This window comes from Rhinopithecus roxellana, chromosome 14 (assembly GCF_007565055.1).
Source record: "Rhinopithecus roxellana isolate Shanxi Qingling chromosome 14, ASM756505v1, whole genome shotgun sequence".
Taxonomy (NCBI): Eukaryota; Metazoa; Chordata; class Mammalia; order Primates; family Cercopithecidae; genus Rhinopithecus; species Rhinopithecus roxellana.
This window is the reverse complement of record NC_044562.1, coordinates 132,694,124-132,719,083: the sequence shown is the minus strand read 5'-3', so window position 1 is coordinate 132,719,083 and position 24,960 is coordinate 132,694,124. Positions and strand designations below refer to the sequence as shown.

Here is a 24,960-nt window from a genome sequence, read left to right as displayed (position 1 = left end):
TTCTATTTTTGTTAAGCAGTCATTCTCCATTCCTCTCATTCCCCGGCCCTTGGCAAACACTAATCTTTTAGCTTTTTGTCTCTGTATATTAGCATGTTCTGGATTTTTCATATAAATGTAATCACACAATATGTGACTTTTTGTGGCTGACTTCTTTCGCTTAGCATTTTTTTTTTTTTTTTGAGATGGAGTCTCACTCTGTCGCCCAGGCTGGAGTGCAGTGGCTCGATCTTGGCTCACTGCAAACTCCGCCTCCTGGGTTCATGCCATTCTCCTGCCTCAGCCTCCCGAGTAGCTGAGACTACGGGTGCCCGCCACCATGCCTGGCTAATTTTTTAGTATTTTTAGTAGAGACAGGGTTTCACCGTGTTAGCCGGGATGGTCTCGATCTCCTGACCTTGTGATCCGCCTGCCTTGGCTTCCCAAAGTGCTGGGACTACAGAAATGAGCCACCGTGCCTGGCAGCATAATGTTTTTTATATTCGTGTTGTATTTATATCAACTTAATTTCTTTTTTGCAGCTGAATATTATTTAAATCCCTTTTGACTTGTGAAAAAAATCTATTCTCATTTTATAGTAATAGAAACTATACTGTTAGAATAATTTTATTCTAATGTAATTAGGTATTTGATTTGGAAGTCATAATTTTAAAATATGCTTTTGAGCTGGGATCTGTGACTCATGCCTGTGATCCCAGCACTTTGGGAAACTGAGGCGGGTGGATCACGTGAGGCTAGAAGTTTGAGACCATCCTGGCCAACATGGTGAAACCATGTCTTTAATGAAAATACAAAAATTAGCCAGGCATGGTGGCAGATGCCTGTAATCCCACCTACTCGGGAGACTGAGGCAGCAAAATTGCTTGAACCCGGGAGGCAGAGGTTGTGGTGAGCTGAGATCATGCCACTGCACTCTAGCCAGGGCAACAGAGTGAGACTGTCTCCAAAAAAAAGAAAAAAAAAAAAAAGCTTTTGGGCTGGACGTGGTCCAGGCTCATGCCGGTAATCCCAGCACTTTTGGAGACCCAAGCAGGTGGATTGCTTGGGCTCAGGAGTTCAAGACCAGCCTACTAAAATACAAGAAAATTACCTGGGCATGGTGGCATGCGCCTGATGGTCCCAGCTACTCAGGAGGCTGAGGTGGGAGGGCTGCTTAAGCCCGGGAGGCGGAGCTTGCAGTGAGCCGAGATCACACCACTGCACTCCAGCCTGGACGACAGAGCGAGACTCCATCTCAAAAAACAAAAAGCAAAAAACAAACAAAAAAAAACTTTCCAAAACTGCTTTATTTTAGAATTACTGGCCCAGACATCTGAATTGAAGCTGGTAATTGAAATTGGGATGCTGAAACTTAATTGGATTCATGGAATAACTGAGTAAACAGTCTTCCACCAGCCTTATTGAATCAACTGCTTAGTGCTTTTCTGCCGTTTAATTCACGCACAGCTCTAAGACATAGAATATTTTTCATCTTATTTCAAGCTAATGTTTGCCAAGGACCTTCTGGGATTGCTTCAGAGTGGTGGAAGTAACACAAGTTAAATGCATATTTTATTGCACTATTTATTTTTGGTGTGCGAAAGTCAGGATTTCTTTTCCCTCCACCCCTCCTCCTCGTTGCTGTTATTATTATTCAAATTTAATGGTCTTAGGAGGGACCAATGTGACAAGGCTGAATCCAAGACTATTTCATCAAAAGGAAATCCAAATTTTTTTCAGCCTCATTGTTTAGTGTCTAGAGAGTGAGATAAGGCAGTTTTAAGAATACAGACAAATGGCCGGGCGCCGTGGCTCACGCCTGTAATCGCAGCACTTTGGGAGGCCGAGGTGGGCAGATCACGAGGTCAGGAGATCGAGACCATCCTGGCTAACACAGTGAAACCCTGTCTCTACTAAAAATACTAAAAAATTAGCCGGGCATGGTGGCGGGTGCCTGTACTCCCAGCTACTTGGGAGGCTGAGACAGGAGAATGGCATGAACCCAGGAGGCGGAGTTTGCAGTGAGCCAAGATCGAGCCACTGCACTCCAGCCTGGGCGACAGAGTGAGACTCCATCTCAAAAAAAAAAAAAAAAAGAATACAGACAAATAATGGTGGCCACAGTCTTTTCTGCTTTTGAAAACAAAAGCTATTGTGGAAATGTTTCTAACTTCTCTCCTTTATTGTATTTATAATAGTTTTTAATTTTATTTTATTTTTGGAGACAGGGTCTTGTTCCGTCACCTAGGTTGGAGTGCAGTGACGCTATCATGGTTCACTGCAGATCTGACTTCCCAGGCTCAAGTGATCCTCCCACCTCAGCCCCCCGAGTAGCTGGGGCAACAGGTGCGCACCAGCACACTGGGCTAATTAAAACAATTTTTTTTTTTTTGTAGAGATGGAGTCTCACTATGTGCACAGGCTGGTGTTGAACTTCTGGCCTCAAGTGCAGTACTTCTGCTTGGCCCCCCCAAAGTGCTGGGATTACAGATGTGAGCCACCATGCCTGGCCTGATTTTTAAAACGTGCTTAAAATTTATTTTAAAATCATGCATATTTGTATTATTGGCATGTAAGTTTAAATGTAGAACGTTGAAGTTGAAAAACTATAAGGTCTTAACATTTTTCTCTTCAGATATAAACTTGAGGTTACCTTTGTAAATATGTAAATAATACATACTGAGAAATAAGTTTTTGTGGTATTTTGCTCCTGAAATTTGGGCATACGTACTTTCTTTGTTCATTATAGATATGAAATAAGGTAGTTTATTCCTCTTTCTACATTATTCCTAGGAAATTTAAAAGAACATAAGTCAAATTTTAAAGAGCTTTTAATGACTTGTATAAAATGGAGTCTTAACAATAAACATAAAAGTAATTAGTTTTATCATCAAACTTCTAAGTGAATTTTTTTTTCTTTTTCTTTCTTTTTTTTTTTTAAGACAGAGTCTTGCCCTGTCGCCCAGGTTGGAGTGCAGTGATGTGATTTTGGCTCACTGCAACCTCTCCCTCCTGGGTTCACATGATTCTCCTGCCTCAGCCTCCCGAGTAGCTGGGATTACAGGAGCCCACCACCACGCGCCAGCTAATTTTTTTTTTTTTTTTTTTTTTTGAGACGGGGTCTCGCTGTGTCGCCCAGGCTGGAGTGCAGTGGCTGGATCTCAGCTCACTGCAAGCTCCGCCTCCCGGGTTTATGCCATTCTCTTGCCTCAGCCTCCCGAGTAGCTGTATGTTCATGACTGTAGTTCATTGTGTAACTGGAAATGATGCATGTTAGATAAGGGAAAAGAAGTGTAAAAAGTGTTAATTTAAAAATGTTTTCAGGCATTGTTGCAGTGCTGATATTTGAAGTGAAAGTACTTTTTCCTTATCCTAGTATCCTAGAAGGAAAACATCACCATGGCTACAGAAATTGGTTCTCCTCCTCGTTTTTTCCATATGCCAAGGTTCCAGCACCAGGCACCTCGACAGCTGTTTTATAAGCGACCTGATTTTGCACAACAGCAAGCAATGCAACAGCTTACTTTTGATGGAAAACGAATGAGAAAAGCTGTAAACCGAAAAACCATAGACTACAATCCATCTGTAATTAAGTATTTGGAGGTAAGCCTAATTAATTTGCTTCAGATGACCAAACTTTGGTTATTTATTTGTTTCATTTAATTTTTTTGAGATGGAGTTTCTTGTTGTTCAGGCCAGAGTGCAATGGTGCGGTTTTGTCTCACTGCAACCTCTGCCTCCCAGGTTCAAGTGATTCTCCTGCCTCAGCTTCCCAAGTAGCTGGGATTCTAGGCACCTGCCACCATGCCTGGCTAATTTTTGTACTTTTAGTAGAAACAGAATTTCAACTATGTTGGCCGGGCTGGTCTTGAACTTCTAACCTCAGGTGATCCACCCACCTCAGCCTCCCAAAGTGCTGGGTTTACAGGCGTGAGCCACTGTGCCTGTCCTGGTTATTTAAAAGAAGATGATTTTCTAGGTGTAGTGTAGTAAGTTATGTATACCTGTGTTAGTTGAATTAGTGGGACAAGGTGGAATTTCAAATTGGCTCATTTAGGAAGAACCTCAAACCACCAGCACTTTCTAAAATTCTGTGCCTGTATCATCTTCTAAAAAATTATTAAAGTTAGACCCCATTTTAGAAACAGGATTTGCTCTAAAAGTTCACAAATTAGAAGGGAGTATTTTAATCGCTAGGCCAATCTTAAAACACTTGTTAAATCTGCAGTGTATATGAAATAATAAAAGACTACCAACATAGGAATATTTTTGTGAGACAATGGCTTGGAGAACATGGATTCTCCCACTTCCAAGCCCTGGTGTTAGGTGGTACTTAGAGGCAGGGAAAGGGCTTTACGTTCTTGAGGACTGAACGCCTACTGCAGTCCTACAGGGTAAAAGCAACTCAGATAGTAAAGTCAAGGCAGGGGTCTACCTACAGTTTCCCGTTAGAGTTATTTAAATTTACTTGGGTTAAGGTAGGAATTAGCATTATTACTAATATTACCCCATTAGGTTCATTGGTCTTAGGTTTGGCTTCCTATGAAAATCTGTCTGTTTTTCATTACTTTAGACCTGTGGTAAAGACTTATTTGCATATTGGGCCTAATTAGTATGTTGCAGGCATACTGGAGAAAGAGATTCAGAGATAAAGACAGATTTTGATTTTTCTGGGAATTTCAATTGGGGAAGTAGGCTAGGAGAGAATTTGAGAGGAATTAAGAAGACCAAGGGCAAGATATGAGGAATTGTTTTGTGCTTAGGGCTTTGAAGGAATTGGGGATGTCTGTTTACCCTCTCTGCTGTTTCCTTTTCTTAAGGTAGCATCAGGGAGACTGTGTTGGAGCTGACAGTATCTTGGATGAGTGGGTAGGGGCCAATATGATAAAGTGAGGAGGGAAGTTTTTTTTGTTTTTTTGAGATGGAATCTCGCTCTGTTGCCCAGGCTGGAGTGCAGTGGCACCGTCTCAGCCCACTGCAGCCTCGGCCTCCCTGGTTCAAGTAGTTTCTGGCTTGTATTTTTAGTAGAGACAGGATTTCACCATGTTGGCCAGGCTGGTCTTGAACTCCTAACCTCAAGTGATCTGCCTGCCTCGGCCTCCCAAAGTGCTAGGATTACAGGCGTGAGGCACCACGAGGAGGGAAGTTCTAAGCAGTGTTAGTAGGATCAGAAGGGAAAGCTCTCTAAGGCACCCACTATTTTAGAAAATAGTATTTTTAAATTCTGTTTATCCATTTTTAATATAGCTTATGTTTTGGTAATTTCAGATTGAGTATAATTAGAAAATAATATTTTAAAATTCTGTTTATCCATTTTTAATATGGCTTATGTTTTATTAATTTCAAATTGAGTATAATTAGACTATATAGTCATTAATTGATCTATTTATTTATTTAACAGAACAGAATATGGCAAAGAGATCAGAGAGATATGCGGGCAATTCAGCCTGATGCAGGTTATTACAATGATGTAAGTATATGATGTGTCATACTAGCTTAATACACACTTCCTTGCTTGAATATTTTAGCTTTAACTACATGACTTCAAGTCCAGAATGGTCTTTTCTCTTTACATTTTTATAATTAAAATATTCCCAAAGGGATAATATAACACATCTGTGTAAACCATGCATTATGTTTTTGTCTCAGTTTAGATTTTCCTTTTGATCTAATGATGGGTGAATTTTTGATTTGGGGCTTAAAGCAATGTCCAAAAAGAAGCTGAGTAATCTAAAGTCTTGTAATTGGAAAATTAATTTTAAATTTCTTAAAACTTAAACTTGAACTTATAATAAGCTTTATGTGAACATGTTTAATTGTGTTGACTTTAAGTACTAACTGGGTTAGTACTTGTACCAACTTGTACTGGGTTAGTACTGGTACTTGATTTTCTTGTTTGTTTAGTAATAATGGGTATTTAACTTTCCTGTATCTCACTTTTCTTCACTTAATTAGTAAGCTAATTGTAATAATTCTTTATAATAGTTTTTATGGGAAAGTTTTATATGGTCCCAAATTTGTCTTTAAATGTTGAAATAATTACCTTGCCATGTTTCTGGTTTCTGCCTTGTATGTAATCAGGAGCTCTAAGAACCCAATTTTCTTTTTTTGTAGCTGGTCCCACCTATAGGAATGTTGAATAATCCTATGAATGCAGTAACAACAAAATTTGTTCGGACATCAACAAATAAAGTAAAGTGTCCGGTATTTGTTGTTAGGGTAAGTAATCTGTTGGATATTTTGGGGGAAAATTAATCCAGAGTTACATAGCAAATGTATTTGACAGGGCAAAGAAAATTAAACATTATTTTAAAAGTATATCTGGGCTTATAATTGGTTTATTGCTAGTAATTTTATTTTGGAATATCCAGTTGTTTATCTACTTTATCACCATTGAGTGAGATATCACTTTTTGGATTGTTTTTCTTCATGTGGCAGTTTCTGTAGAATTCTCTCCATAGATGGATACATGTTGTAGCAGGTCTCAGAGTTGCCTTTGAATAGGAATGCTTTTGTTATTATTTAGAACAGCAGCATCCCAAGGTAAATGAAGAATACTTAGGAGTTACTAGGCAGGAAAACATCTGAGAGCCGAAGAACTAGGGTGTACCGTAATTTTTAGCTCTGTGAAGGTACCTACTAGGCACTTAATACATTTAAACTGAAATTTTAAAAATATAATTTTTAGTTGTAACCCTGATTTTCATAGATGATAATGTAATCATTTTCTTCTTTGTGTTTCGATTATTCCATTTCCTAGCTAATGCACTTGTTGGTTAACAGTATCCAGAGGTGTAGAATGGTTAACAATCTTAAGTTGAGCAAATAACAGTTGAAAAAAAGTGAGACCGAGAAAAGATGATTGTGGCAGATGAGGAAAATAAGCAGATCTTCTGATATCAGAGGAGTATGATAGACAACAGGGAGAACCAAAAGGTCCTGGGAGAGAGATGTCAGTCTGAACTCCATAGAAATAGCTGCATTTAGTCTTACACCTAGTATTTGCCTAAGAGGCCTTAGGCAGTAGACACATCCCTCATGCCTGTAATCCCAGCACTTTGAGAGGCTGAGGTAGGTGGATCACCTGAGGTCGGGAGTTTGAGACCAGCCTGACCGATATGATGAAACCCTGTCTTTACTAAAAATACAAAAATTAGCCAGGCGTGGTGGCATGTGCCTGTATTCCCAGCTGAGAGAGGAGGCTGAGACAGGGGAATCACCTGAACCCGGGAGGTGGAGGTTGCAGTGAGCCTAAATTGCGCCACTGCACTCCAGCCTGGGTGACAAGAGTGAAACTCCATTTCAAAAAAAAAAGAAACATTGTTATGTGAGTAGAAGCAACCAGTGTATAGTATAATTTTTTTTTTAATCAGGGAATTTGGTCAAAGGGATATGATGTGCAGCTGATTTTAATATCCTCTTAGCATAACATGGAAAACCTTTTTGAAAAGAATAAAATCCGAGCACGCCATATCTTATAAGGTGGGTAAATGTTCTCATTTGGGGATTACACTATAAGGTTTTAGGAAGAATTTGCACATAGTAGAGGCGCAATCAAAATCAAAAGATGTTAAGGTATAAAGACTGTGGGCTGTGTGTCTACAGTTTGGTTGTCTGTAGTATTGACTGGGTTAGGATCCATACCAGATAATGGAAACTAGAAAGGGACGAGGCTTTTAATCTGATAATCAAAACTGTGACTTACAGGTAAGCAATAAAAAGCCAAATTGTCACATATATTTGTGTAATTTAAGAAATAACCTTCATTTATATATCCTATCTTACTGTTCTATAAGCACATATGTATTTGTATTTTTCAACTTTGTGAGAGTTTTTGGAAAATAGGATTGTTATATTGACATTTTGTATGTTTACATCATTGAAGGAAAATGAGGATGTGATCCATCATAGAAACTTGAAAATAAAAAGTAAAAACAAAAAATTTGAATGTTTCAAATTAGCCATCACATGCTACAGATTTCCTTTAGTATGCAAATTGTGACATTAAAATACTGATGTAAAAATATTTAAAGGGCTTTAAGTGCAAAAAGTAATAAAGGGCTTTAATTTAAAAGGAGAAAAGGTGCACTTAAAAGTACAAAAAAAATTGGCATTGTCATTCCCTGAAAATACGTACATCTATTGTGTATCAATAAAAAATTAAAAATGTTGGTGTAGTGTTAATTAGTCATGGCACTATTATGGTTTTTTTTGAGAGTAGATCAGCCTAGGAGTTATCACTGCTTGGTACTTTGAACGGAGGAGAGCTTACAGTTTTTTTTTTTAAAAATATATTTAGCTGCGGGAAGAGTTTGATAGCCTCAGTGTCCTTAAATTGGCACTTATTATTATCTTGTTATTTTTATTTATTATTTATTTATTTATTTATTTATTTATTTTTGAGACAGAGTCTCGCTCTGTCGCCCAGGCTGGAGTGCAGTGGCTGGATCTCAGCTCACTACAAGCTCCGCCTTCCGGGTTTATGCCATTCTCCTGCCTCAGCCTCCCGAGTAGCTGAGACTACAGGGGCCCACTACCTCGCCCGGCTAGTTCTTTGGAGTTTTTAGTAGAGACTGGGTTTCACCAGATTAGCCAGGATGGTCTCGATCTCCTGACCTCGTGATCCGCCTGTCTCGGCCTCCCAAAGTGCTGGGATTACAGGCTTGAGGCACTGCGCCCGGCCTGTCTTGTTATTTTAATTAAACACTGGTAACTTTTCTTTCTGAATTTGTCCTCTCATACTTGTAAGCACCAAATCCTTTATCCAGTCTTTGAGTTGTTCTGGTGACCTTATTTATGTTAGTCTATCATATAGCCTAGGGAAATGAGGTCTTCGCATGTTCTGTTTTGAAATGGTCTTTAGCATGCATAGGTGCGTGTAATTTAGTGAGTAGGTGCGTATACTCATAATGTACTTAGTATCTTTAATTCAGCTAATAAGCCAAGGGACTAGAGCTTTCCTTGCTCTGTGTTGTTTTCTGACAAAGTACTTCTGATAAAGTTGAGTTACATTTAAGCAAAAGTCAGTTTCATTTATTTAATGTCAGTTATTCGTGTTTTATAAATACCTTTAAAATGTCAAAATTAGTGAAGTTGGAGGATGTGTGCCCTTGTATAACCTGTCTTTTTTTCTCTCTTAGTGGACTCCAGAAGGAAGACGCTTGGTCACTGGAGCTTCTAGTGGGGAGTTTACCTTGTGGAATGGACTCACTTTCAATTTTGAAACAATATTACAGGTAATAGTAATCACCAGATGGTGGTATCATCCTATGGTACTATAAAGAACTTGAGATATAGTCACTTCATTGGCATTGTTAAACTTAGAATTGGACAAATTATTGCCTCGAGTCAGTATATGCTCTTGTAAGCCTTTAGTCATATATTCTTTGAAGCAGCACCTTACTAATTAATGTTTTCTGTTTTCACAGGCTCACGACAGCCCAGTGAGGGCCATGACGTGGTCACATAATGACATGTGGATGTTGACAGCAGACCACGGAGGATATGTGAAATATTGGCAGTCGAACATGAACAACGTCAAGATGTTCCAGGCACATAAGGAGGCGATTAGAGAGGCCAGGTTTATACACAATATACCATTTTCTGTAGTCCCTATTGTCATGGTTAAATTATTCTCTAAGTGTATTCTGGGTGCAGAGATGCATGGGCTCTGTCAGATTCTGGGAAATTTTCTGCACCCTATAAACACAATATTTTTCTTTGTTTTCACACATTCACCATTTTGCTGGCACCTTTCTCAAGTAGTGTTGTCCCGGTATCAGCCTTTGCAATATGTTAGAGATGTACTGTCTGCCGCATTTTGCACTGGTTTTCTCTTTTCATTTATGATTAATAATGTGTATACGTTATTCCTTTTTATTATCTACTGTGTAAGACAAGAATATTTCATTCCAAATAAAGAATTCAGTCTTTAATTATGCAACTGAATAAAATCTAAAGCCTGCAGAAAACAACTTCAGAATTCACACAAAGTGGAAAAAGGCTTAAGTGAAGACCTGGTTGGCTTGGTTATGCCACGACTTCCAAAGGAAAGTATAGGACTAAAACCCTCACAGATAACTGGATGTGGCAAACATTAATGGAGTAATGAATGGGTTCTTCAAGCTTTGCAGCTGTAAGCAGATCATTGTCAAGAAGACTCTAGGACTTTTCTTCTGATTCACTGTTGATAACATCACTTATGCAAATGTATACAATAAGTGGAGTTTAAAATATTTTCAGTGAGTTGTATATTTTTACACATCAGTGAGGTATGTATAGTAAACCTGGGGGGAAAAGTTCCAAATACAAGCCTGAAGAATTGCTGCAGCCTCAGAATAAAGCTAAGCAGCATTCTTTAAGGTTGTGCCACCCATGTGTGGGGGAGGTTGACATCTTTATAGAAACATCATCCACTGTAGTCATTTGCTTATCCTTTCAGAATCTTAACAAATTGTTGGATGAACATGCTTCTGCTTTGTAGATTTTGCCTTAGTGTCTTGCCCATACATTGAGTTTACACAGCTAGTCCTTTCTTAGCCATAGGATTCCAAAGTTCAAGGGAGTTTTTAGAGTTATTTGAGAAACTTGAATGATCTTTCACTACCGGGAAAAACTGAATCCTTCTTGCAGCAGATTCTTTGGCTTGAAACACAAGTCCGAATGTCCTTATTTTAAAGTTTTACTCAAAAGGTGCAACATTCATGGAATAGCTTGCCAGGAAGATGTGAAAATTTTCTACAGACCTTTGGAATGGATGAGAAACATCATATGTAGGGATGTTTAGCAATCATTCTTTTAATAGACAGCCCACATTGTTTCAGCTTATCATTTCATGAAGTGTCTGAGGCAGAAGCTGATGATAATTTTGGGAGCAGTATTCGTGTGCAATTTAAAAGACTATGGGAATACTGCAAAAATAGAATCCATTTAGTTTCACCACTTAAGGCAGCTTCATGTGATTTCCTGGTATGATAGAAAATAGAGAAGGAACATGGATAGCATTAGCACTAATAATACACACTTGACGTTCTCAGAATACTGATGATTGAAAACTCAAACAACTGCTCTGTTGAAGACTTCTTTTGATGAGATGCCTATGTTAGCTGACGACATTCGCTTTAAGGGCTTCTTCACTGGATTCTTCCCTCTCCTGTTTATAATTCAGCACAGTGTTTTTATTTTTCCCTGTCTGAGAAACACAGATTATCTGTTAAATGCTGACTTCTTTCCCCTGCTGTGTGTCTTCATGTAACAGTTTCTCACCCACGGATAATAAATTTGCTACATGCTCTGACGACGGCACTGTTAGAATCTGGGACTTTCTTCGTTGCCATGAGGAAAGAATTCTCCGAGGTACGTGTACTAACAGTACTGATTGGAATATTTAAATAGGGAAGACATTTGTGGCTAAATCATCACAAAACCACAATACTGGCTTACATCTCCATTCAGTTTTCTTACATATACACACCGTCTCAGGCTCTTCAAAAAAACCAACACTTTCTCTGATTCACAGTCATTTTGTAGGTTTTTACTACCAGTGTTATCTTTGAATTTTTCAGCTATAAATTAAATACAAGAACGCTCCCCCCTTACTTGCTTATCTGTGTGCATCTTTTAGGGCCGTATTCCTTTTCCTTTCTTGTAGCCAGGGTACTTGTTCCCAGCATATTGACACTGTGGTTTGATTTAGATAGCTGTCATTCCCCTGCCAGTCCTTTTACAACATGAATTAACCAACAAGATAGAGGGATCCAAGCTACACTTCTTAGTGTTACTATTTCTGAAAGCGGTTGGTTTTTCAGTACACCACATTTGTACTACATGGCCTGCGTGTTACTAAGTTCGGGTGGCATTGCTTGTTTACTTTTGTTGATTTTCTAATTAATAAACCTCTGTGTATTACTTCATTCTATAACTGAAGTCCATATTCTCACTTCGATTATTTTAGATTTTGCATTAGAATATTGGACTCTATAAAGTGGGACTGTTGAAATATTAACAGTACATCTATGTGAGTTACGTGAATTCAGTGGTGGTAGAGTTAAGGAATTTGTTGGATATATGCAATACAAACATCACAACAAAGACACTTCTAACTGGATCCTGTTAGTTTATTAAGTAGGAAGGTAGTTTTCTCAAGCGCTTAGTATGAACCTGTTGAATGCACTGTTTAATAAACAGTACCTTCTACTCCATACCCTTGATTCCAGGATGCCACAAAAATACTGTCTTTCTCTGACACATAAATACAGGGTGGGAGGATGGGTGCTACAGGTGTTGGGTGTCAAATTATTATTCAGAGCTTTTCTCTTATGTTCAAGAGTCAGCAGAGATAGTTGCCTCGGTTGAATCGTTAAGTTTCTCACAGGTTTTCAGAGCTTTAGCTGTAGCATATAATATTGATGCTTTGCAGACAGGAAAGACTCTTGAGATACTTTAACCTGTATTTCAGCCCATATTTCAAGCCAGTATCTTCCATCACATTTGCTTAAACACTCCTGACTTTGCACATTTTGTTAGGGTTTATCCACAGTACTGTATGATGTAGCTTTCATAAGGATAGAGAACCTGTCACATTGAGGGAGTTTACTCACTATAAAGGTCATAATATTGTATAACTTCAGAATGAGACAGAGACTTTGAGATGATCATGTCTGAGTTATTTTATGGATGAACTCCATGATCCCAAGGGTGTAAGTGACATGTTCAAAGCAAAATAGGTTCAGAGCCAGGACTAGAATCTTATCATTTGACTCCCAGCCTAATGCCACACTCATGTTGAATCTTTCCTCACTATTAGTCTTAGCTGTTAAGCAGAAACAATTTAAACATTTTCTAAGTTTTTAAATTCCTGGAAACTTAGAGAAAATGAAATGATTTTATTTATTAAAAGTAACTCTGGCCGGGCGCGGTGGCTCAAGCCTGTAATCCCAGCACTTTGGGAGGCTGAGACGGGCAGATCACGAGGTCAGGAGATCGAGACCATCCTGGCTAACATGGTGAAACCCCGTCTCTACTAAAAAATACAAAAAACTAGCAGGGCGAGGTGGCGGGCGCCAGTAGTCCCAGCTACTCGGGAGGCTGAGGCAGGAGAATGGCATAAACCCGGGAGGCAGAGCTTGCAGTGAGCTGAGATCCGGCCACTGCACTCCAGCCTGGGCAACAGAGCGAGACTCCCTCTCAAAAAAAAAAAAAAAAAAAGTAACTCTAGGGTAGCTGGGTGCGGTGGCTCACGCCTGTAATCCCAGCACTTTGGGAGGCCGAGGCGGGCGGATCATGAGGTCAGGAGATTGAGACCATCCTGGCTAACACTGTGAAACCCCATCTCTACTAAAAATACAAAAAATTAGCTGGGTGTCGTAGGGGGTGCCTGTAGTCCCAGCTACTCGGGAAGCTGAGGCAGGAGAATGGCATGAACCCAGGAGGTGGAGCTTGCAGTGAGCAGAGCTTGTGCCACTGCACTCTAGCCTGGGCAACTGAGAGAGACTCCATCTCAAAAAAAAAAAAAAAAAGTAATTCTACAGTATTAAAACAACTAATTTTACAGTGGACTATACTAACTGAAGTCTGATCTAAAACCACTTTGCAGCTTGGATTTTAAAAAGAAGGAAATCTATGTGATTACATTTTTCAGTCCCATGGTCCAGTGAAGCATTATTCAATTTTGGTGTTGAAAGTGTTTTATTAAGAACTTTCCTCTGAAATTTAGAGTGTGCAAGGGATATTAACGAGGAGTTTAAATATTTTCAGGTAAGTCCAGGTAAATTTAGATGAAGTTAAGTAGATGCTGAATCATAAATGAGGGTTGAGATTTTTGTTTGAGGGCTCTTTATTTTAGGTTTTTACTATGGAAATTTCAAACATGCACAAAGGTATAATGAGCCTTCATGTACTTTTAGGGTTTACATTCTAGCTTTTTAATACCTTTTGATTCTTTTTAAAAAATATTCTACTTGCTTTACAGTAACAATATTTTTAGTACCCCAAGATACTTCAGTATATGAGGCAGATATGAATATATTGAATTGATTATACCACCCAACCAGTAATTCTGATAGCAAGTCTGGTGTAGGAGAAGAGTTATTAGACTCCAGTTGTCCATTTTCTGTCATTTCTCACTTTTCCAAATTTTATGCATCTAAGAGCTTCCCATTCTCCCGTTAGTGAGTTGTGGGGTGAAAGGAATGGTGGATTGGCAGTTGTTTCAAGGGATGATGAGAAGTTCTTTAAATAAAATGTGAAGTGAACTTATTTAGCTCTACTCAGAGAAAATTGGATCACAAAGTCAAACAAATAGGGACAGGATATTCTAACCTCTGAAATACCAGTTGCCCTTTTGTTAAGGATGATGTTCATATAATGCACATAGACTCTATGGCATCAGGTAGATAAGCATACTCCTTTGCATTAGTGTTGTGTATCAAGCCATTACTTTTGGACTTAAGTATTCAGAAAATCCAAGAATAATTCTGTTTAAGGGGAGTTTGTGATCATATAGTCAAACTCCATCAAATACTTTTCTACAGCATTCCTAAAAGCTAGTCTACTGGCAAACATTCTCAGTGATGTAGTATTCCCTACTTCACATGAATTCCTTTTTAAATTTTAGACAGGTCTAATTTTCAGGGAGTTCTTTCCTTATATCAGAAATCTGCTTCCTTACAACTTGTCTTGCCTACGGGAATACCAAAAATTAAGTCTGCACTTAATTCACATGGCAAGCCATTAAGTATTGAAAGACAGCTGTAGGGTCTTCTTGACTGAGTTTTTTAGCTTTAAGCATACAGTGTGCCTGTGCATAACAGAAGTCATGATACTATTTAATTTTTAATTTTTTAAAAAAATAGAGACAGGCTCTCCCTGTGTTGTCCAAGCTGGTCTCAAACTCCTGGGCTCAAGGGATCCTCTTGCCTCGGCCTCCCAAAGTGCTAGGATTATAGTGTGAGCCACCACACTGGACTTGTACTTTTGAATGCAGAATTTATAGTTGCTTTTTATTTTTATTTTCTTAGTATTTTAAAAATACGTTTGAGACCAAGTCTCGCTCTGTTGCCCAGGCTGGAGTGCAGTAGTGTGATCTTGGCTCACTGCAACTTCCGCCTCTTGGATTCAAGTGATTCTCCTGCCTCAGCCTCCTGAGTAGCTGGAATTATAGGCACGTGTCACCATGCCCGGCTAAGTTTTCTATTTTTAGTAGAGACAGGGTTTCACCATGTTGGCCAGGCTGGTCTTGAGCTCCTGACCTCACATATTTCGTGCTCCTCAGCCTCCCAAAGTGCTGGTATTACAGGCGTGAGCCACCGTACCTGGCCTGTAGTTGCTTTTTATAATAGTATTTCTGAGGTTATTCTTATGCTTAGAAAATGACGAAGTTACAGAAGAGAAAAGTAATCAGTATTTTCTAAGGTGTAAAATAAGCATAAATCTGTTGACGGCGGATTCGTTATACAAAAGTCCTTGGTTGGTACGTAAGTTGAAAAAACAGACATTTATGAAATAGAATATACTGCTGCATTGAGAAGCACAATGTATATGTCCACCATTACAAAGGATGTCTAAGTCACCATAGTTCCATTTCTCCTTTTTTTCTAGTATTATGGCAATTTATAGACTGGGATTAAAATAACATTTTAAAGTTGTTATTAAAATCTAAAAAAAAAATTTCCCCCAGCTTCCCAAGCTTATTGTCCCAAGTAACATTGCACACACCAGAAATATGTGAGACTAAATGAGCCTATAGGTTATGTTTGCACATTTGACTCCGACTGAAATAGTACCATTAAAATCTATTTAATAAAAACAATGAGTATCCTATATGCAAGTTACCTAGGAGACTGTTTTATAAGGTATAACCCCTATCCTCATGTTTAATAGGGAGGGTGAGATATTTTCACAATTGCTAAAGACATTTGATAATATGGGAGGAGAGCCGTGTGAGTTCTAGAAGTATAGTCTTATGGACATATGGAAGCAGATCACTTAACCACTGGCAGGTTGAAAATACGAAATCGGTAAGAGTATGGAAATACATTTTACTGAGAGGCATTATGTTCTTTTATTTTTAATTTTCTCCCACAGCCTCCCTTCTCCCCACTATCCTCGTAAAGAGAATCGGTTAACAAGTTTCAGCATGCTTTAATTTTGTTTTACCCTCTGGATTTTAACAATAATAACAGCTGACACATTATACTTACTGTGTATCAGGCATATTGTAAGTACTTTATTTGATCTTCCCAGTAGCCCTATGAGAGCAGTACTGATTGTTTCCCATTTTACAAATGAGTAAACCAAGGCACCAAAAAGTTAAATAAACCTGTCAAAGGTCATATAGTTTATAAGAGTTGAGGCTAGGATTTGAAGCCTGTTTGGCTCCAGTATTCATGCTCTTAACTACTGTGTCAAACTGCCTCTTTTATGTTTCAAAAGTAATGTCAGCAACAGTACCTTCCTAAGCTGTAATTGACAGAATTGTGAAGTAAAGATTTGTACAGGGAAGAAGGGTGTGGGTAGAGGAAACTAGGTACTCAAGTTCATTTTAACGTTCTTTAAAACTGTAGAGGTTATAGTGAATGTATGATATATTTAACAAAAATATTAAACCACAGCTATTGATTCACACTACACATGGGTTATAAGGTGTATTAAATAGAACATGGACATAAGCAGTTACATTGAGACTTAATGCAGGAGTTTTTAGTTTTCAAATATAATACTAATGGAATGGAAATTAACACGTACTCACCACACAGATTAAGAAAGATAATATTTTTACTAATACTTTTGATAAGTCTCTGTGTGCCCCTTCATGATTGCATTTGTGGTTTATACTAAATGAGATGACCCCCTGTCTACACAAAGATCTTTTTGTTTGGCAGTGTGTTTTTGAACTGTGTGAAGACACGTTTACAAAGTTTGAGTGTTCCAAAAAATGGGTGCTTTTTATTGAGAAATAACTTTATTACTAAACTAAAATTGGTAAACCATTTAGTTTATGATAATGAACCTAATTTATTTCTACAAGGTTTTATAGAACACTCCCCAGAATTCTGTTTTTCCCCAAGACAAAAAACCCTTTAAAGTAGCTCATAGCAGAATAATTCCTTACGTTGACTTAGCATGCTTTTAGTGTTAAAAGCACTTCAAGCATATCTCATTTAACCATCCAAACAACCACCTGGAACCCCATTTTACACACAGCTGCCTGTATTCTGTATCCAGTTTCTTACTTTGAGGAAGGGTTTCTTTAAGGCTCTTTGCTATCCTAGAAAGACAAGACCATGGTTAGGTTGTCTTATTATGTAAATAATTGAGAGATAAAGACTTCATATTTAACATCTAAAGCACATTATTTTAAAAAGTTTGTGTAGTAGGGTCCTGAAATATTCATTTTACATGATGCATTCATGTTTTTACAGGAACTGTTTAAAATTTTTATGATGGGCTTTGTTCTTTTAATCACTATGCTTATTTAAAATATTATACATAATATGACCAAAACTTACTGAATATAGATTTGTACCTTGCTTGGGGTGCAGAGTTGCATCCTGCTGCTATCATATTTAGTGTCTTAATTAAGAGTCAAGAGCCGGCCGGGCGCGGTGGCTCAAGCCTGTAATCCCAGCACTTTGGGAGGCCGAGATGGGCGGATCACGAGGTCAGGAGATCGAGACCATCCTGGCTAACACGGTGAAACCCCGTCTCTACTAAAAAATACAAAAAACTAGCCGGGCGAGGTGGCGGGCGCCTGTAGTCCCAGCTACTCGGGAGGCTGAGGCAGGAGAATGGCGTAAACCCGGGAGGCGGAGCCTGCACTCCAGCATGGGCGACAGAGCGAGACTCCGTCTCAAAAAAAAAAAAAAAAAGAGTCAAGAGCCACTCCCAGGCACTCATTTGTATATGAAGATTCGATTTTTTTTTTGGAGACAGGGTCTTAGTCTTTCACCCAGGCTGGAGTGCAGTGGCGCAATGTTGGCTCGCTGCAACCTCTGCCTTCCAGGTTCAAGTAATTCTCCCACCTCAGCTTCCCCGGTAGCTGGGACTACAGGCGTGCACCACCACACCTGGCTAATTTTTTCATTTTTTGGTAGAGATGGGCTTTTTCACCATGTTGGACAGGCTGGTCTCTTGATCTCAGGTGATCCGCTGGCCTCAGCCTCCCAAAGTGCTGGGATTACAGGCATAAGCCACCATGTCTGGCAAGAGATTCAGATTTTTTAACAGTGACAAATCCCTATGATTAATAATTTAGGCAGGCAGTTTTCAGAAAGAGCCTTTATGTCTTTACATCTATTAAATATATAAATTTTATTCTGTAGTTGTCTATTCTATAGTGGTGTGCTTCAGTTCATTTTGAGTGAGGTTTAAATTTTTGTTCTGATGAATTAGTTACCCTGTTCTTTTTATAAATCTCAGCTTATCAGGTCTTTGATAGCTTTGAAAGTTAAAATTCTGAGCTTTGGGAAGACTCATACAATTAGATAGATGTGTAATATGTCTTGGCTTTTTCATTTTTGGTAAGTAGATTCTTTAACAAAGTATATGATTAAAATATGGTATACATAGTAAGTTTTGTCAATGAGGGAAGTATCAGAACAAATACTGGGTTTGGTTTTTTGGGGTTTTTTTTTTGTTTTTTTTTTCATAGTAATTTTTTCCCCCTTTAATTACTTTTGTTTTTTTGAGTTGGAGTCTTGCTCTGTCACCCAGGCTGGAGTGCAGTGGTATGATCTCAGCTCATTGCAACTTCTGCCTCCTGGGTTCAAGCAATTCTCGTGTCTCAGCCTCCTGAGTAGCTGGGACTACAGGCATGCACCACTGCACCCAGCTAATTTTTGTATTTTTAGTGGAGATAGGGTTTCACCATGTCGGCCAGGCTGATCTCGAACTCCTGACCTCCAGTGATCCGCTCGTCTTGGCCTCCCCAAGTATTGGGATTACGGGTGTGACCTGCTGCGCCTGGCCACTTTTTGTGATGTACCAGAAAACTGTATCTCAGCAATTTCTGAGAAGCACCTATAGTGCTATGATCTCTTAAGTTGTAAAGAGACCACAGTGAGGATTTCTATTTAAAGGAAGAAATGGTAGTTTCTGCGTCAGTTAATTCTTTTTTACAGGTTGTTTCATAAAATAACCCTAATTTCTCCAAATGCACATTAAAAGCTTCACAGCCAATCTGCCAAGGCCTCTGTTTTTTGCCTTTGAATGTATTTTGATGTTTAGTAGAGCTCTCTCTCTTTTTTTTTTTTTTTTTTTTGAGACGGAGTCTCGCTCTGTCACCCAAGCTGGAGTGCACTGGCCAGATCTCAGCTCACTGCAAGCTCCGCCTCCCGGGTTCACGCCATTCTCCTGCCTCAGCCTCCCGAGTAGCTGGGACTATAGGCGCCCGCCACCTCGCCCGGCTAGTTTTTTTTTTTTTTTTGTATTTTTTAGTAGAGACGGGGTTTCACCGTGTTAGCCAGGATGGTCTCGATCTCCTGACTTTGTGATCCGCCCGCCTCGGCCTCCCAAAGTGCTGGGATTACAGGCTTGAGCCACCGCGCCCGGCCAGTAGAGCTCTCTTTGAGAGAACAGAGTTAATATTGAGGATAGCCTCCTTAGTCTGGCCATCTCCCTATGCCTGTTGAAGACTGTGACAGTCTTCTCAGTGTCCATATTTGTTTTGTTACAAATGGAAATTATAAATATTCTACCATAGTGAAACTTTAGAAAATATTGAAGGAAGTCAGCATGAATACAGAAACAAGGAGTAAAAGGGTGGGTTCTAGGAACTCCTTGTCAGGAAGCTCAATATTTTATCTCCAACAGACACAATGTTACTAAACAAAAGTAGTTTGTGATGCCATGAGTCATCAAAGGTTAGGTTAGTAGTTCTTAATCCCATCAGGCCCGATGACTGCTTTTTTGAATATATAATTGGTACACTTCTGAAGTGAACTTCATTGATGACTGCCACACATAACTTTCTAAAAAAGGCACCACCACAGGTATGCACACATGCATGCATGCACAGGCTTGGAGAAAGAAAGCCTTACTGCTTCCATTGAGAAATAGTGGTCTGGAATAAATCATGCTAACATAATCCTATTTTTAATAGGATTGCTGGAGGGGTCAAGGACATTGTAGCCAGACCAATATAGGGAATCTTTGAGCTAATTTGTGGATCATGGTAGAGGAGTGTGGCTTTTTAGCTTGCATGAGTGAAAGATCATTGCCAAAGTAAGTTTTCCTTGGATGTTTGTTACCTGTGAGACAAGTATGCAGAGTGCGCTGTAAGATTCTTTACTTGGCCCCTGTCCTATTTAACACTTTATATTAATGTAGATGCAAGTATGCAGAGTGCGCTGTAAGATTCTTTACTTGGCCCCTGTCCTATTTAACATTTTATATTAATGTAGATGGTCTTGCTTTGTGATTTACAGCAGATTCAAAACTGTAAGTAGAAGTTCACTAGATTTCAGGATTTGAGAAGATATTGTGATGTTAAACTTAATAGAAACTTAAACTGTGAAATGTAAATAAAGATAAATAGGAAGTTCTGTACTTTGCTTACCAACCTCAATTCCAGGGTTTGTTAGATTGGTTAATTAGAATTCATAAAAACAATCCTGTGTTTTAGATGATTGGTGTGAACTCTTGAGGTGTCGTGTTCTTCCCCACTTAGTAGAATACTTAATAGATGTTCAGAGTGGTGGAGCTTCATTTTTGAGGGGAGTTTACTAGAAGGGAGAGTGGTCTGGAAATCATGAAGAAAAAGTAAAGGGAAGATTAGTATTTTGCTTGGTTAAAAGAGACTTGGCGATTATAGTTACTTTCAGATACTTAATATTTTTTGGAAGTAGGATTTGATTTATTTTATATAGGCCTAAAATATAGGGGATGAGGAGGATATAGGACATCATATTTGGATTTCTTTATGGAAATTATCTTCCTGTGGAAAGATAAGAGAATGTGGCCAGGCACAATAGCTGTAATCCCAGCTCTTTGGGAGGCTGAGGTGGGAAGGTTGCTTGAAGCCAGGAGTTTGACACCAGCTTGGGCAACAAAGTGAGACCCGCCTGGGCAACAAAGTGAGACCCTGTTTCTACAAAAAAATGAAAAACATGGTGGCATGCACATGTAGTCCCAGATACTCAGAAGGCGGAGGCAGGAGGATTGCTCGAGTCTAGGAGTTTGAGGCTGCAGTGAGCCGAGATTGTGCCACTGCACTCCATCCTGGATGACAGAGGGAGACCCTGTGTTTTTCCCCATAAAGGAAAAGAAAAGAGAACGGACTGTTGTGTGAGCTATTGGGCTTCCCTTTCATGAAATTTTGCCACATTTAGCTTGCCACCTACCTATCAGGGAAGTTATAGGAAGCATTTCCTTTTCAGATGGATGGTCAGATTTGATAATATTAACGTTAGTTTTATGTTTCAGGGCAGACCTAAAGCCTGAAAGTCAAGCATTGCAAAGAGTTAAGTGACTAGGTTGTATCCCATAGGGAGATGTTGCCAACCTCTGTTGAGACATTGGATAATGTTATTAAATTAACACTATTGTTTGAAGTAGTGAATGCAGTCTCAAAATTCACCTAATCTTTGAAAAAATTTTTGAAATATTTATACTTCTTAGTTGTATATATACAGTAAATGCACAAATCTTAAATGTACAGTATAATGGATTTTTCATATTTATATACTTGCCTAACTACCTCTAGATAAGATACAGAGTAATTTTAGGAGTCAAAGATTTCTTCATGCCCCTTTCCCACCTTAGCTTTTTACTAGGTAGGTTAGGCTTTGAAAGATATTTTCATTAAGTTATTTTTCTTTGTCTTTACTGTTCTTTACATTTTGTGATTTTTGTGGTTTTTATCTCACCTTCCACTGTGTAGAGTTGTCTTAATTACCTTTCTTTGATTTGCGTCTATATTCTTTTTTAAAAAATATATGCAGTCCTGAATCTAGATGCCTCCGTATTCTTTTAAAAATACTATTTTATTACTTTTTCTGATGAGCTTCATCTGCTAGTCTCCTGCTATTGAAACCAACTCATTGGAAGTATATAAAGAGACACTATTGCACATAATTGCATATGGAATCACAAGCTCTAGAAGCTGAATGTTAGTCACAGTTTCAGCTCTTAGCAGCCATGTGACACTGGGGCAAGTTATAATACTTTGTGTCCTGATCTATAAAGTGAGGTATTGACCTCGTTGATATGTCATTTCCAAAGTGAATTTCAGAGCCTGCTTCCAAATCTCTGGACTACTTTAGGATAAAAGTGGTTATTTCAGAACTTATTTGAATATATTTCAACCATTTGTTATGACAGTAGTATAGGCTTTTATATTTATAAGCAGTCTATAAATACGACTATTTGTTTAAACAAAGCTGTCATGATTTTTTAGTGTTTTTAGATGTAAAAAATTCAACAGATATGAACTTAGAATTGGCTTTTTTGAAGTCCTGTAAAAGGGCTGTGTGTGGTGGCTCATGCCTGTAATCCCAGCACTTTGGGAGGCCAAGGTGGATCACTTGAGATCGGGCGTTTGAGACCAGCCTGGCCAACATGGTGAAACCCCATCTCTACTCAGAATACAAAAATTAGCTGGGCATGGTGGCATGTGCCTGTAATCCCAGCTTCTTGGGAGGCTGAGGCAAGAGAATTGCTTGAACCCAGGAGGCAGAGGAGGTTGCAGTGAACCGGCAGTGTGCCATTGCACTCCAGCCTGGGCAACAAGAGCAAAACTTCATCTCAAAAATAAATAAATAAATAAATAAATAGTCTTATAAAAGGATTTAAAGATTTTATCTTAGTTGTTAGATGCATCAGATAATTAAAGATGACACGCTGTGGCTGGTGTGCTATCATTGGTTCTTTTGCTGATAAAAATTTAGAAACATGGGCTCTTCCCTTTAGCACCGTGTCCAACATTTTCCTAGTTATCTTATTTCTTCAGAAATGTTTTGTGGATTGATGAAGTACCATATCAAGCAGGAATACTGTTTTACATCGACAGTGAGTAGTCCTCACAGCTCATCAGCAGCAGGCTGTGGTCATTGGTGCCCAGACTGTTTCATCAGGACAACATTTAGTTTTTTTGGGGGTAAGAACAGTTTTCCTACTGACCAACCTTAAGCATAAGAATTAATCCCTAACTCCGTTTAGTGATAAGGAAGTTGGATAAACAAGTGATAGGTCTGGTAAAATGTTACTTCATTTTGTTGTCTTGGATGAGTAATGTGTCAGCAGTAAGGTGGGAGTCTTGGGGAAAATGTGCTATACATATATTTTTGTTGCAGTAGACAAGGTTCAAATATAGAAATCTAGTGTCTTGTTTGGACTCTCCTTGTTACCCTCTGCATCCACCCCATCAAACTTGTCAGTTTGACCAAACAGACTCGCTGACTTTGGGGACTTACTCTGTCCTCAGAGTCTTCAGTGTAGTTTGTTGCAGGGTAGGAGCCGAATCCTTACCTGTGACATAGCAGATGTGGGCCTGATTCAGTGACTCTTAAGATCAGAGTGGTGACATCTGGAGTAAAAAGCATTTTAAGTGTAGTGATTTCTGAGCTAAGATGCTGCCCCTTTCTTGAGGTCGTATAGTACAGCACTCAGTTTTAATGTTCTTTCTGTGGAACCTGGATATTAAATACCTCAACAATTTGGTGGTGGTAATATTAAAAAAATTTTTTGCAATGGTTAAATCAGATCATTTCGTTTCCTGAAATCTATGCAAATTGTTCCATTTATATCTTTTTTAAGTGTATTAATCTGATTTTAAAATTAATTATTATTTTTCAGAGACAGGGTTTTGCTCTGTTGCCCAGGTTGGAGTACATTGGCATGATCATAGCTCACTATAATCTCAAACGCCTGGCCTTAAGCCATCCTCCTGCCCAAGCAGTTTTTTTTTTTTTAAAGAGTGTTTTCACTCTAAATATCATTATTATTATTATTATTTTGAGACAAGGTCTTGGTCCGTCAACTCAGGCTGGAGTGCAGTGGCATGATTTTGGCTTTCCGCAGCCTCCACCTGCCAGGCTCAAGTGATCCTCCCACCTCAGCCTCCCGAGAAGCTGAGGCTACAGGTGCGTGCCGCCATGTGAGGCTAACTTTTGTGTTTTTAGTAGAGACAGGGTTTCACCATGTTGCCTAGGATGGTCTTGAACTCCTGGGCTCAGGTGATCCGCCTGCCTCTGCCTCCCAAAGTACTGAGATTGTAGGCATGAGCTACCGTGCCTTGCCATCAGTCTGATTTTTTAGAACATTTTTAGTTTTACAGTTTTTATGTTTTAGTGTGCCATGCAAATGTAAGTTCCTAAGGGTCTTCTGAGTGGAAATAAAATGTTTTAAAACAAAAATTTGTCAAGAGTATTCTCTAGACATTTTGTTTAATTTTTAAAATTCTAGCAGGTAAATCATTAAATCAATTACTGTAAATTACCTTCAGTTTTTGAATTAGCTGTTTTACTTATTTTTACATTTTAACCTCTGAAAGAAATAAAATCGCTGTTTTAAAGATAATTTTTCCCCATATTTTATATATATATATATATATGAAGTTTTTTTTTTTTTTTTTTTTTTAAGGACAGAGTTTCACTCTTGTTGCCCAGGCTGGAGTGCAGTGATACAATCTCAGCTCACTGCAACCTCCGCCTCTCGGGTTCAAACAATTCTCGTGCGTCAGCCTCTCAGATAGCTGGAATTACAGGCACATGCTACCATGCCTGGCTAATTTTTGTATTTTTAGTAGAGATGGGGTTTCACCATGTTGCCCAGGCTGGTCTTGAACTCCTGACATCAAGTCATTCATCTGCCTCAGCCTCCCAAAGTGCTGGGATTACAGGCGTGAGCTACCGCGCCCGGCCTTCCCTTATATTTTTGACTTAAAACAAGTGTGTTCTTGGCTGGGTGCGGTGACTCATACCAGTAATCCCAGCACTTCGGGAGGCCCAAGGCAGGCAGATCACTTGAGCCCAGGAGTTTGAGACC

The 24,960-nt window shown here is 38.9% G+C and overlaps 1 protein-coding gene across 4 annotated transcripts in view; it reads left to right on the top strand.

The window, feature by feature from the left end:
- WDR33 (WD repeat domain 33) overlaps positions 1-24,960 on the top strand; it is a 111,890-nt gene that overhangs the window by 37,130 nt on the left and 49,800 nt on the right. For all 4 annotated transcript variants that reach the window (XM_010363435.2, XM_030916906.1, XM_030916907.1 and 1 more), the window contains exons 2-7: positions 3,356-3,582; positions 5,381-5,449; positions 6,094-6,198; positions 9,120-9,215; positions 9,408-9,559; positions 11,237-11,334. In XM_010363435.2, the coding sequence (XP_010361737.1) occupies positions 3,379-3,582; positions 5,381-5,449; positions 6,094-6,198; positions 9,120-9,215; positions 9,408-9,559; positions 11,237-11,334 (724 nt within the window). In that variant the 5' untranslated portion in view covers positions 3,356-3,378. The remainder of the gene's footprint in view (positions 1-3,355; positions 3,583-5,380; positions 5,450-6,093; positions 6,199-9,119; positions 9,216-9,407; positions 9,560-11,236; positions 11,335-24,960) is intronic.